Raw genomic sequence first — 14,030 nt, forward strand, 5'->3', positions numbered from 1 at the left:
TCATGCATATCTGAACTGAAACTGTAAAAGGCTCAACACTTCTTGTTAAGCACTGTATTAACTATAGAAGGGAGCACATACACATGTTCTAGACGAACAGTTTGGTTAAGGCAACACATCCTAAAATTTTCCCATCCAAGCTTTAAAAGAAATTCATACTTACTAGAAGTTATTAAATCCATTCAGCTTAAATGGTAAACTGTGGCTAAAATGTAAACTAACTGAGATTCTGAAGGTAAACTGGTCATTTTTTTCTTCTCTGATCACGTCTTACTTAAATCAAAGATCAAATTATTTACCTAAGAATTTTTCAGAATACTTATTTTGTAGATTAAATCCATACTTTCTTTTTAATATATTTTATACTATAATTGTATCAAGCAAGTTTAAAATAAAATTATTTTATAATACTAGTAAAATACCTGCTTACTTCAAAAAGAATAAAATCCTTTCTGTCCAGCTTGGAGAGAGAGATCAACAGTTAAAAGTACTGGCTGCTCTTCCAGGGGCTTGGTTCCCAGCCCGACATGTGGGGCATTAACAGTCTCTGTAACCCAGTTCCAAGGCATCGCACTCCCTCTCCTAGCTTCTGCAGCACTAGGTACACACATGATACACAGACTTACATGCAAGCAAAACAACTAATTTTTAAAATCATGCCATTTATCACCAGATTTCCAATTCCATACAAAACATCCATAACGTTTATATGCATCCTAATCACAACCATCTCACAGATCAAAAGGAACAATGATGTTAACACAGGTCTGTCTTGTAACCTCAGCATTTGCCCAGCCTTAGCTCCACAAGCTCAAAGCCAGCCAAACTACAGGGAGACCTTGGCTCATGTAAATAAATAAATAAAGGCTATAGTACTCAAAGTCATCTTCATTGCTTTTGGAAAGGACCAAAGACTAAACCATTTAGACCCTGGTTTTAGAGCCAAGCTCACACAACATAAATAAGAGAGGACATAAAAGACACCTACATATACATACATTTATGACGGTGCCATAATGAAGGCCATTGCCTTCTATGCTAACTAAACTGAAAGTAATTTTTGAAACACACATACACACATCTTTCTAACAAGTTTGGTTTTAATAGAAGTAGGAAAAAAAGAAAAAGGCCCAAAATACAAGACTGAGAACAAAGAGTGCCTCACTATTATACTCTGAGTCCAGCATCACAAACAAAACCAAACAAAAATACAAAATAAATTAAAAGAAGACTGAATGAGCAAAGCCTTTCTAACTAAATCAAGTATCTTTTTTTTTTTTTTTTTTTTGGTTTTTTGAGACAGGGTCTCTCTGTGTAGCCCTGGCTGTCCTGGATCCAGGCTGGCAGGTATCATTCTTAAGACCAAGAAAAAAGCTGAGCAGTAGTGGCACATGCCTTTAATCCCAGCACTTGGGAGGCAGAAGCAGGCAGATTTGTGAGTTCAAAGCCAAACTGGTCTACAGAGTGAGTTCCAGGACAGCCAGGGATACAAAGAGAAACTCTGTCTCGGAAAACCAAAAAAAAAAAAAAAAAAAAAAAAAAAAGGCCAAGAAAAAGCAGGCCATTAAGAAGGCTTAGGGGTGAAGGGGCTTGTCAAGTAAGCCTGGTCACTCAAATTCAGTCCCCAAAACCACACAGAAATGAAAGGAGAGAAATTACTCCACACAGTTGTTTTTGAACATATATATATAGCTAAAATGAATAAGTCCAATACCTTTCCATTTTTTAAACATAGATTTTACGTGTACAAATATTTTGTTTACATGTATGTTAAGTGTACTGTGGGAATGCCTGGTGCCTGCAAAGGCCAGAAGAAGAGGTCAGTCATATCCTCTGGAACTGGAGTTATAGACTGTTATGAGCTACCATGTATGGGTGCTGGGAATAAAAAACACACTCTCTGCAAGTGCAGCAAGTGCTCAGAATCTCTGAACCATCTCTCCAGCCCTCCAATTCCTCTTCATAATTCATTCACTAAGTATTTATTAAACATCCTCTATATGCGTATCTACATGTTAGATTATAAAGCAATCTCAAAATAGGAGACTTGGGACTATAGCTCAGTGATAAGTATATCTACCTGGTATGCCAGAAGCTCTGAATTCAATCCTTAACGTTATAAAATAAATGAAATCTTTTTTCTTTTCTTTTTTTTCTTCATTGTCAGGGATGGGGGTTTCTCTTTGTTAGCCTCGGCTGTACTGGAGCTCACTTAGGCCAGGCTAGCCTTGAACTCATAAAGATCCGCCTGCCTCTGTCTCCGGAGTGCTGGGAGACATTACATTTCAAAGACAACACTAACAGTAATACCACAGGTGATAATCCAGGATGTGAAAACCAAAGCTTGTAAGATTTTCATGCAAAGCCCCATTTAAATGATAAGAGAAACAGCCTTCTGTACCCTTTTCCCAATCCTCTGGAATAGACTGGGATTCTGAATTCTTCATTCCTCTATAATTATACTATGCATTCATATGTTACATGTAGCCTCATCATACACAAATTGTACTATTTCATACATCTTGTCTTTTCACGTGGTGGTATGTCTTGACAGGCCAATGGAATGTTAGAGGAACAGAATCTGCAAATATGCCAGTGGACTAGGCTTGCCCTCCTGTCCTCTGTTACTACTTTGACACACACTGCTCCTAGGTAGGTAGGTATTACTCTCTCTCCCTCCAGATTTGGGTCCACAAAAAGATAAATGAAACAAAATAAATAGTTGTTACATGATATTAAGATTTCTGTGGCTGCAAATAATCTTGTATTGAAAGTAAACACCCATCGTACTCAAATTCAGTTAGCACTGATGATAAAGCATGCATCTCTCTTAAAGCTCTGGGTAAAGAACTCCAACCCCAAAAAGTGTGCTATATACAAATTAACTCAGGATAACTAAACTACAGAGAAAAAAAATACTCATTTTATCAAGAAACTCAGGTAACTGTTGTAGTGTCCTGTCCAAACAGAGAAACACAAATGAAGATTACTAAACTTGCAGTTACTTGACAAAATTCACTAACCACTCAATAATGCTAAATAAAGAAATGACTTTCTCACTTTAGACAACTATATTCCAAGAGGTAAAAGCGAAATAAAGACAAAAAAAATTATTTCAAATGTATTACAAAAGCTGACCCTCAAGCAAGCCTGAATTACCTTATTAAAGCTGGTAGTGTATTTAATAAACTTTTATTAAAATAATTTATTTTGCCTGGCGGTGGTGGTATAATCCCAGCATTCTGGGAGGCAGAGGCAGGCGGATTTCTGAGTTCTAGGCCAGCCTGGTCTACAGAGTGAGTTCCAGGACAGCAAGGGCTACACAGAGAAACCCTGTCTCGAAAAAAAACCAAAAAAAAAAAAAATTATTTTAAGCGAGTACATCTCTATTTTCTAATAAATTCCAGTTATTTGCATACCAACTGTTCTTAGAATTAAGGAGTCCAAAACTTAATCAGAGTAAAAGAGGTTAAAATCATTTTCAAAAGAAATTATATATTTAGTAAACCTGACTTTGTAGCTCACACTTATAATCCCAGTGCTTGGGAGGCTGAGGCAGGAGAACTGCCGGGAGCTTGAATCCAATCTAGACTACACACAGCTGCAGGACACACTGCCCTAAACACCACCACCACCAAAGATAACTCTCCAGGATCCCAAAGCATGACATAGTATTTATTAGTCTTGCAATATTTTTTCTCCTATTCAACTACATCAATTGCACCTACCAGTTACATTACTTCATCAGTATATGCCAAATCTACCCAGACGCTTCCTAGTCACTTTGTACTGAATGAAGCTGCACTAGATAATCCACTATTGGGCAAAGTTTTCTTTCTGTCTTTTTTTTTTCTTTAACAGAATTTCTCTATGTAGCCATAGCTGTCTTAGATCTCACTAGGTAGACCAGGCTGACCTTGAACTCACAGTTTCTACAGGTTCAGAACCATGGGAGTACATGATCAGCACCTGTACCACTAGTTTATAAATATCCAAGTCTCCTTTCAAAGCTGACCTGGCAAAAGCATTACTTTATCTCACGTTCCAATTACAGGGAGAGGAAGTTGTTGCTGGCTCTGCTGCTGTTGTTAGTACCAAGGAGGTAGGGAAGGATACAGGCTATAATCCTAGCTCTACAATTTACTAAGTGAGGAGTTACTTAAAATTTTGTTCTTAATTCTCTCTCCCTTGCTGTAAAAGGAGACTAATAATAAAAACCTACAACACAGAATTGTCACAAGGACCGACCACAGGAGAAGATATATGTAAAGCTCATTTAATACTTGTTGGTGCATAGCAAGCACTCAGCTCATCTACAGCTCTGAAATTCAGCTTCAAAAATGCCCTCATCTGGGACTCTATGATGGGGTTGGGGGCAGGAATTAAGCTCACTTCTATACGCAGATTCTTTAAATATAACCCTTTTTAAAAGAGGACAAAATCCATTTACCAAATAATTGTTTTGAAATCAATCAGGTCTTTTCTTCTGATTTTTATCAGTTCTAGTCACAATGATGAACACAAAACTATAAATGAGAATCTGCACTCTAAAGATTCTAAAATGATCAAAATTTTAAAACAAAATGTTCTTGGGTTTCTGCTTGCAGAATGACTGCTTACGTGTCAAGGCCATTTTTACTCTTTTCATATTTTACAGGAACCACATGACTTGTGGTTAGAGAATTTAAACAGCTAACAAAGAAATTTGGAGAAAATTTGTTCAGTTTTGCTTCAAAAATAAGGGAAACAATCGAAAATATTAAAATATCAAGTTCCAACATGTAATCAAATCAGATTTTCCAATGATTTTTAACAATACATAGATTCATCTTTAAAATTCTAAATATAATGGGGCTTGAGAAATGACTCTGCCATTAAAGGCTAGACACGTAACCAAAAATATAAAATACTACATATTAATCAACAATAGACAATAATATCAAGTTTACAAAAGGGAACTTCAAATTTTCTTTCAGTATTTTCCCAAGGTAGATCTTTAAAATGTAAATTAAACAAGTAATTTCTATGTCTAATACAGCAATGAAGAATTCACTGAATGTGAAAATTACTTCTTAAAAAATTGGAAAACCATTACTTTGTGTACTCATTTTTAAACACATACTTCAGGTGACTAATTTAAGAATTCATTCCTGAAATTTTCTAAAAGCAAATCACAAAAGATTGTTGCTTGAAAATAACTGCAATGAGAAAATGAGCTGTTTTTTTTTTTTTTTTCTCAAGGCGACAGAATTAAAGAGGAAATGGCCAAAGGAAAGGGGAGTAGCATTTCCTTTCACACGTTAGGAAAATGTCAAAGAACTTTCAGGAGTCAAATCTCCTGGAAGTCTGATGTGAGGTCAAAGTTGTCTCAATGACAGGAAAACCAACAGACGCCAGATGACTAATAGTAAAGTTATCAAAAACACTTCTGTGCCCGATAGTAATTCCAAAAGAATACAAAGAAGGAATGTCCAGGATAAAAAGACAGAATAGTTACAGATTCTTGGGAGCAAAACAACATTAATGATGACAGCAACAGTGTTATACACTGTATCAAGATTCTCATACTCTGACTTCCTCAACCTTTATTCTATTCATCAGGTAACATTTTTAAATAACGAAAAGTAGCGTGGCTTCCTAAAGAGTGATCTAAATGTAAGAATACGGTTCAATCAAGTGTGTATCTAGTTATTCTTTTTATTGTAAACCAAATCTCCTTCTTTCCATCAAAATAAAAAACCTACCTGCTTTATCTCCAAAAACCTAATAGACAGTTCACTAGTGATTAAAATATTTTAATCCTTGCATTACCTCACAGCTAAAAATGTCAAGATACCACACCCAATATGTCTTTCCCCCCCCCTGTGGGGGAGGGGTCAGGGAATACGGGAGTAAGGACGGGAAACTACACACAAACACCGAAGGTGATTTCTCTGGCTGGTTCCTCCACCCGGATCTGGGAGCACACGTTGCAAGGGGAGAGCACAGGCCTCAGCCTCTACAGGCTCTCTCCGTCGCCACCCACAGGGGTAGGTGCTGGGACACGCCACCTAGGGCTACTCACCAGCCGTAGTGCTGACCAGTAGGACGGCCCATAGCAGCCAGGGCACCCGAAAGGGCCGCTGCAGCGAGGAAGTCATCCCTGGGCCAGCCAAGAAGCAGGAGGGCAAAGAAAAGAAATCTGGAAAGTAAATACGGGCGGAGAAATCCGGCTAGGAGGCTGCTCTTCGTCTGATTTATCCTGCCCGGATTACAATGCAGTTTGAAAGGACAAATGGCAGATGCGAGGACCTAACTAGTAGAGCTCTCATTCCACTGCAGAATTTCCCTTCATTTCGCTCCCTCGTGGCTGGGGAGCTTCATTCGCCTAGGACGGAGTACCTCGGCTCCCCAAGTTGAAGGCATGTCCATGGAGAAGACGCAGGGAGCCCAGTAGAAACCCCTGCAATTATTTCCCTCGTAGTTTCACGATATCAAAAAAATATCCAGATCTGGGAGAAAACATATCCAGAGTGCCGGGGGTGGGGGGTGGGGGGTGGAGGGCGATGACTCGATGGGAGCACTGAGGATCAGAACAAGTTCCCGACCGCCAGGAAGGGCGAAGCAAGGCAGGCAACGGCGCCCGACCGCCGGAGTGGCATCGCTCCGGACTCGGAGGACAGTGGGGTTCCTTTTAAAGTTTCGCTTCGTTGCTTCCTTCACTCGGATTTCGACATCAACAAATCCTTTCCACCGACTGGGTCGAAAAAGGTGCCTGTTTCCATGGGCGAGCCCACAGCTTCCTCGGAACAATCGCGCGAGGGTCGCGCAGGCTGGGCCTCGGGGCGCGGGGGAGGGGAGGGTCGCGGCGGCTCGGCGAGCCCCGGCGAGCGACACGCGGGGAGGTGCGGGGCTGGCCCTTCGAAGGCGCTCCTCCCGTGGCCTCGCTCTTGGCTACTCCAGCCCCTTGCTCTTGCCTGAAGTAAATTCCACCATGAAAGCCGGGTCTCCTCCCGTCGATGGCTTGCGTGAGCAAATCGCAGCCCCTCTGGAGAAAGCCTCCGCCGCCGCCGCCGCCGCCGCCTCGTTCTCCGCAGCTCTGGGCTCCGGGCGGAGCTCGGGCGTCGCGGGCCGAGGGCGGGGGGCGGCGGGAAGACGGACGTAGGTGGCCGAGGAAGGGGTGGGCAGCAGAGCTTGCGAAACACCCTGAGCCCCTCCGGGAAGCACCTCCAGTGGTTCCAAGCCGACCAGACACAAAGGGGGGAGTCGCCGCAGCTGCTAGTCTGAGGCGCTCCCGGTCACCGGAGTCGCCCCGCCTCCGCCGCCGCCTCCTCACAGTCTCCGGCTCTCCAGCCGACCCCTGTCTGTCTAGGGCCTGTGGTGCAGCGCGGGCGGCGGCGGCGGCAGCGGCGGCGGCGCCACAGAGCCGCACTGCGCCTGCGCGCCCGCGGCCCCGCCCGGCCCCGCCCCTCACTCCCAGGCTCGCTGGAGAGCGAGGCCCTCGCGCGCCGTCTCTCTCCCTCTCTACTGGGCGCCCCGAGCAGGGAGGGGCTGCCGTGGGGTGGGCAGCCTAGGTCCCTTTCCTCACACACGCGAACGTTCCGCACGTGGATGCCGTGCGATCTGTGCAAGCGTGTAAGGGAGGGCGATCACAATCTTTTGTTTAACGTAGGCCAAGGCTACCCGGGAAGGTGGGCGAAAAGCCTCGAAGGCACGCTGTCGTTGTTTATGGCAGCGGGCGCACCCTCCTCGCTTTCCCTGATAATCCCGACCAAGCCGCTGGGTCTTTCCCAGAAGCCGAGACCCGGGCCGCGTCGGGTCCCCCTCCCGTCGCGGCGCAAACAAAAGCCTCAGCCTCAACCCCGAAGATCGCGAAACTGTCGTGTGTGCTCTAGTCTGGGTCAGGCTTTCCTCGAACAGCCATCCCCGGGGCCTTCTTGGATGACCAAGCTGCTGAGCAATTGCGAGCACGAGAAACCGGCGAGCAAACTTAAGATCGCACACGCCTGCTGGCCTGCTGTACGTGCGTCTCCTGCTCCGCCCGCACCTCTCCCGGGGAGGGTTTTATTCACAAAGGCCCGAGGGTCTTTGCAGAGCCTGTGAAACGAGAATTGCAGCACAATGTAGTTGCCTCCAGGTAGAGAGTGGGGGGTGGGGGGGTCCTAGCTCCTCACTGATTCGAATGAAGACAGTCTTGTCTGCACTGCAGTTTCCCAGCCACATTTTTCTCATCTCAATTTGGTTTGATTCAGACAACCAGGATAGGGGAGATATCCCCTGCGGGGTCAGCCGACTTGGGTGGGATTTTGCTAGGAGAGAGGGGAGAAGATGACGTGCTTGGCGCCATGATCGGAAGTCTGGGTTTAATTCTTTAACTACGAGGTGGAAAAATTGCGTGGGAGGGCGATCTTAGAGGTGAAGTCTAGCCCTGCCTTCTCCTAGTAGGCAGAAAGGTTGTTATGAAGGCTGGTTTTGCCGGTCTTTCATTGTGGCTAAGGGCAGTTCCAGGATACATTCATAAACACACTCCTCAAGCCTTACTGTTCGCTTGCTTATTCAAGCCTCCTTTTATCTCTTTATCTGAACGTGATGTTAATAAATCACATTCCTTAAACTGGTTTCTGTTATCATAGTAAATATCTGCTATAATTAAGAGTTGTGGTAATACCTGCCCAGGGCCCTTTTTCAGCTGAAATATTTTTATAATGTTTATCCTTCAGGCAGAGAGATTTTTTTAAAAAATATATAATAAGATACCTTTTGAAAAATAAGGAACATATGCGTTAACTCTTTAGCTTGAATACCATATTTTGTTTTGCCTAACAGGCCCAAAATAAGGAATTGGTATTGTTTTAACATTTAGCTTTCAAGACATGAGCTCTAGTTGTCAAAGAAATGACAGATGAAGGTGCAGGAAGTTTATTAGCTGGTGAAATACAATTTTTCTTCCTCGAATTGAGGTCAAGTACTTTATTATTCAATTATTATTTGCATAAAATTTTCCTAAGAAACATTAAGTACCCTTATACATGTTATAAATGTGTAATAAATTATGTAGGAAAGAAGTCTTAGGAAATTCATGTGGAAAAAGTTCATGCCACTAACTTAGCTGGAATAATTATTCAGCAGACCTCGATTTGCATGCAGCCCTCCTTCCTTTTCTGTTGCCTTTACAGTTGAGATATGACCATTCCCAGTGAAAAGGAACATCTTCTACACAAGACAGGCAATACTAGTCTAATTCCTGTGAAAACAGAACTGAGCAGGCATCGTGGTCTGGTCTGGTCTCTTTGTGATCAGGATGGGCTACATTGTAATAACATCCCACAAATCCTCATCATTAGCTTATTGAGGCTAAAATGTATTTATCCTGTTTTGTGTTTGATAGGAGCATTAGTGGGCCTATCATGGGATTTGTATGCAGCTTAAGAATATCTCTATGGGACCAAGGAAGACAGGACTGGAGAGTATGGGATAGACTGAGTTGTAACATAGTTGCAACTGAGGTTTCAACCAATCTGCAGGGGCTCTGGCATAGGGTGGTGGCCTTTCATTGTCCTAAAATGTAGTAGGACACCAGTTGCATAGAGACTGTACCCAAGGTTGGAAGGTGACTTGAGCCAAGGAAAACCCTTAAAGAAGGATCCACCTAAGAACTGTCAGTTACCTGGACTTTGAATGTTTGGAGAAAGAATGTGTCATGTGTATTTGGAAACTTAGCATAATGTGCTCTTCCTTGCAGTCCCTGAGGTCCCTGCATTGCTAGATGCTTCACTAAGACATAGGCTTTCAAGATTGCCAGAGTTGGGATTGTAAAATTTTAATGTCTTGCTCTGGCTATTTTTGGTTTTCTTGAGACACGGTTTCTCTATCCTTGGCTGTGCTAGAACTTACTTTGTTGACTAGGATGGCTTCAAACTTACAGAGGTCCACCTACCTCTGCTTCCCATGTGCTGGGTTGAAAAGTATTCACAACTGCCACCCAGGGGTCTGGCTGTTTAAAAAAATAGACAAATATCTTCTACCAGAAGCAATGTGAATTCTCATTTTATTAGCCAGTGAAGTCACATGGCCAAATCTAACTTCAGAAGAGTAGGAAATACAATCCTACTACACTGCTAGAGGAAGACCCTGGGTGCTGAGGAAAACTCTAACATCATCCACACGTCCAAGCAATAATCCCTAGTACTCCAGATATCAAAAGCCCAACAAGTCCAATATTTCGGGAAACTTGGAGGTAAGGAATACAGGAATGAAGGGAAACAACATAGAAATTCAGGTAGACAAACCAACACTATCTGAAAATCTGATGTATCCTCATTGTGTAGTATGGTCCTTCATGGAGTCTGGCTTTCCTTTGAATTAGAGAACTGACAAAAAGCAAGGTCCAGATTAGGAGGGGAATTTTAATTGAGATAGAGTCCCAATCTACAGCCCTGTCTGGCCTTGATCCTGCCTCTTCAGTGCTGTGATTATAGGCATGAGCCAACTGACCTGACTTAAATAGATTATTAGATCTAGAACTGGAGTAAAGTCCAAAGAGAATTCAGAATTCATATTCTACCAATGAAGACATATCAGAGTTGACAGAGCTTAGAAATACTAAATTCTTCTAAGAATAAACTGCACAATCATTAAAAAAAAAAAGAAAGAAAGGCCGGGCACATGCCTTTAATCCCAGCACTTGGGAGGCAGAGGCAGGTGAATTTCTGAGTTGAGGCCAGCCTGGTCTACAGAGTGAGTTTTAGGACAGCCAGAGCTATACAGAGAAACCCTATCTCGAAAAAACAAAAACAAAAAAGAAAGAAACATAGAAAAAAGAAAGAAACAAAGAAAGAAATCTTAACATTAGCAGAAAAACAGTGCAAATATCCAATGTTTGGCACTGAGATGTCTATCCAGGTCAGGATAATAGGAAATAAGGCTGTTTAGGGCTAGAGAGGTGGCTCAGGTGGTAGAAGGATGAGTTTGCATCCCAGCATCCATGTCAGGTTCTCACGAGTTTCTAAAGGGGACAGTCTCAATCATGCACATACCTTTATATAGATACACACTCTCTTCAAATTTAAAAAAAAAAAAAAGCTAGCCAGGCGGTGGTGGCACACGCCTTTAATTCCAGCACTCTGGGAGGCAGAGGCAGGCGGATTTCTGAGTTCGAGGCCAGCCTGGTCTACAGAGTGAGCTCCAGGACAGCCAGTGCTACACAGAGAAACCCTGTCTGAAAGGAAGGAAGGAAGGGAGGGAGGGAGGGAGGGAGGAAGGAAGGAAGGAAGGAAGGAAGGAAAGAAGGAAGGAAGAAACAAAGAAACAAAGAAAGAAACAAAGAAACAAAGAATAGAACAAAAGGTTCTGTGTACAAAGAATCTCTTGAGTACTGTATGGAAGTATCACCTGCCAATAAATCTGATAGCCAATGACCTGACACAGGAAATAGGAGGTGGGACATCTGGTAGGGAGAGGGAAACTGAGAGGTTCACCCTGAACACTGATAGAGACAGTTGCATGTAACTGAGGAGCAGTAACTAGCCATGTGGCCTGAATAAGAATAGAATAGAATAGAATTAGAATAGAATAGAATAGAATAGAATAGAATAGAATAGAATAGAATAGAATAGAATAGAATAGAATAGAATAGAATAAACAGAATAATTAAGTTATGAGCTAGTAAGGGGAACAAGCCAAAGTGTGTGGCCTAGATATTTATTTATAACTAATTAGTCTTAGAGTTGTTATTCTGGGAAGTTGGGCACAGGTGGAAAAACCCTTGGATATAGTCCTGTATGTATCTATTCTTTGAGCAGAGCATTTCTGGCATCTGCAGGAAAGAGTTCTATGTCAGTAGAGAAGTCCAGACTAAATCAAGTAGATTCTGGATAAAAGGGGCTCCGTGGGTAAAGGTGCTTGCTGTGTAATCTGTATCAGAACCCTGGAACTTTCCCTTGCCCCAGTAATAATATATTTTTAAAAAATTGTGGAAAATTGAATTTCTTTCTTGTGGGTGAGACAGGGTTTCTCTGTGGGGCTCTAGCTGTCCTAGAACTTTCAAACTGGGCTGATTTGTACTCAGGGATGCACCTGCCTCTGCCTCCCAAGTGCTGGGATTAAAGTTCTGGGACTTACTCTGCAGACTAAACTGGCCTTGAACTCAGTTATCTGCCTACCTCTGCCTCCCAAACTCTGGGACTAAAAGTATACACCATCATCCTCCCATTGTTAAATCTTTTCCTGAGGCTTGTAGTTAAAAAAAAAAAAAACAAATATAAACAAAACAAGGTGAAAAAAAGCTTAAAACAAAGCACTACTTTCTAAAGTCTTTTAGTTGCATGTACACCTACCCGGTAGACCTTTGAAAGTATTATTACTTACCTTGAGATCACTAGCCACATTCCTAGAATCCAGTCTCATCATGTGGATCTACCCATCCATTCATCCATTTATATAACCAAGAAACATTTGCTATTCAGTATCCTAAGTTGTAGAGATACTGCAAGGAATGAGGGAGATATGTTTTCATTCTTTTATGTTACATACTAGTGTTCACTGTCCATGGCCAGATCACATGTATAGCACCTCAGAACAATACATATTGATCATCCCCCAATTCTATGAGTCAGGAGTGTGGGCACAGTTAGATGGGCATTCTCACAACACAACAACTCATTTATTCAAAACAACAAAGGTTAAAGTCTTGTGTTCTAGTCCTTCATAGCCAAGTCCCATCACCATTGCCATATTCTGTTTGGTTCACACTCAAAAGGAAGAAATTACACATAATACAGGATGTAAATTTGGGGATTACTTTTGGGTATGTTTGTTATGTTGTCTTCGAGCAAGAAGAAACAACATGAGCAACGTAGAGCTGGTCTACCCTAGAAGGACTCAAAAGGAGAGACCTGTTGGAGGAAGTACTTCTTCAACTGAGACTTATGTCATGGAACTGATGGCTAGGCAGAACTCTAGTGAAAGAATCTTTTGGGCTTAAAAACTAGACAAAAGGGGCTGGAGAGATGGCTCAGTGGTTGAGTATGGACTGTTCTTCCAAAGGCCCTGAGTTCAAATCCCAGCAACCACATGGTGGTTCACAACCATCTGTAACAAGATCTGATGTCCTCTTCTAGTGCGTCTGAAGTCAACTACAGTGTACTTACATATTAATAAATAAATAAATCTTAAAAAAAAAAAAAAACAAACTAGGGGCTAGAGAGATGGCTCAGCAGTTAAGAGCACCGACTATTCTTCTGAAGGTTCTGAGTTCAAATCCCAGCAACCACATGGTGGCTCACAACCATCTGTAATGAGATCTGATGCCCTCTTCTGGTGTGTCTGAGGACAGCTACTGTGTACTTACATATAATAAATAAATAAATCTTAAAAAAAAAAAACTAAACTAGACAACAGAGGCTAAAAAGATGGCTCAGTGGGTAAAAGCATTGGCCACACACATCTGAAGGCTGCAGTTGATCCCAGAATCCACGTAAAGGTAGAACAGGAGAAGTGACTCCACAAAGTTGTTGTCTTCTGACATCCACATAAATGCCATGCAAAATACACACACACACACACACACACACACACACACACACACACACTTGAAAATAGAGTCAGACTTCTTGCTTCTTTTTGGTTTTTTGTTTTGTTTTGTTTTGTTTTTTGTTTTTGAGACAGGGTTCTCTGTGTAGCCCTGGCTGTCTTGGAACACTCTGTAGACCAGGACTCAGAAGTCCGCCTGCCTCTGCCTCCCAAGTGCTGGGATTACAGGTATGTGCGGCTGCCTCTTGCCTTCTTGTTGCTTCTCTGTCCCCTCGCCCCTTCCCCCCTTTCTCTCCACGTGCTCATGGCCAGTCTCTACTCCTCTACCCTTCTATTTTTCTACTCTCTCTCTCTCTCTCTCTGCCTTTCTCTGCCTCTACTACCCTCTTAACTTCCCTCCTCATGTCCTGAATAAACTCTATTCTATACTCAAAAAAAAAAAAGAAAGAAAAGAAAAGAAAAGAAAAGAAAGGAAAGGAAAGGAAAGGAAAGGAAAGGAAAGGAAAGGAAAAGAAAAGAAA

At 42.4% G+C, this 14,030-nt stretch overlaps 1 protein-coding gene across 2 annotated transcripts in view; it reads right to left on the reverse strand.

The window, feature by feature from the left end:
• Bmpr2 (bone morphogenetic protein receptor type 2) overlaps positions 1–7,335 on the reverse strand; it is a 114,996-nt gene extending 107,661 nt beyond the window's left edge. The window contains exon 1 of one of the 2 annotated variants that reach the window (XM_052192234.1): positions 6,065–7,335. In XM_052192234.1, the coding sequence (XP_052048194.1) occupies positions 6,065–6,140 (76 nt within the window). In that variant the 5' untranslated portion in view covers positions 6,141–7,335. The remainder of the gene's footprint in view (positions 1–6,064) is intronic. The other variant, XM_052192232.1, reaches the window with a different exon arrangement.
• Between the last annotated feature and the right edge of the window lie 6,695 nt (positions 7,336–14,030).

Source organism: Apodemus sylvaticus, chromosome 9 (assembly GCF_947179515.1).
Source record: "Apodemus sylvaticus chromosome 9, mApoSyl1.1, whole genome shotgun sequence".
Lineage (NCBI taxonomy): Eukaryota > Metazoa > Chordata > Mammalia > Rodentia > Muridae > Apodemus > Apodemus sylvaticus.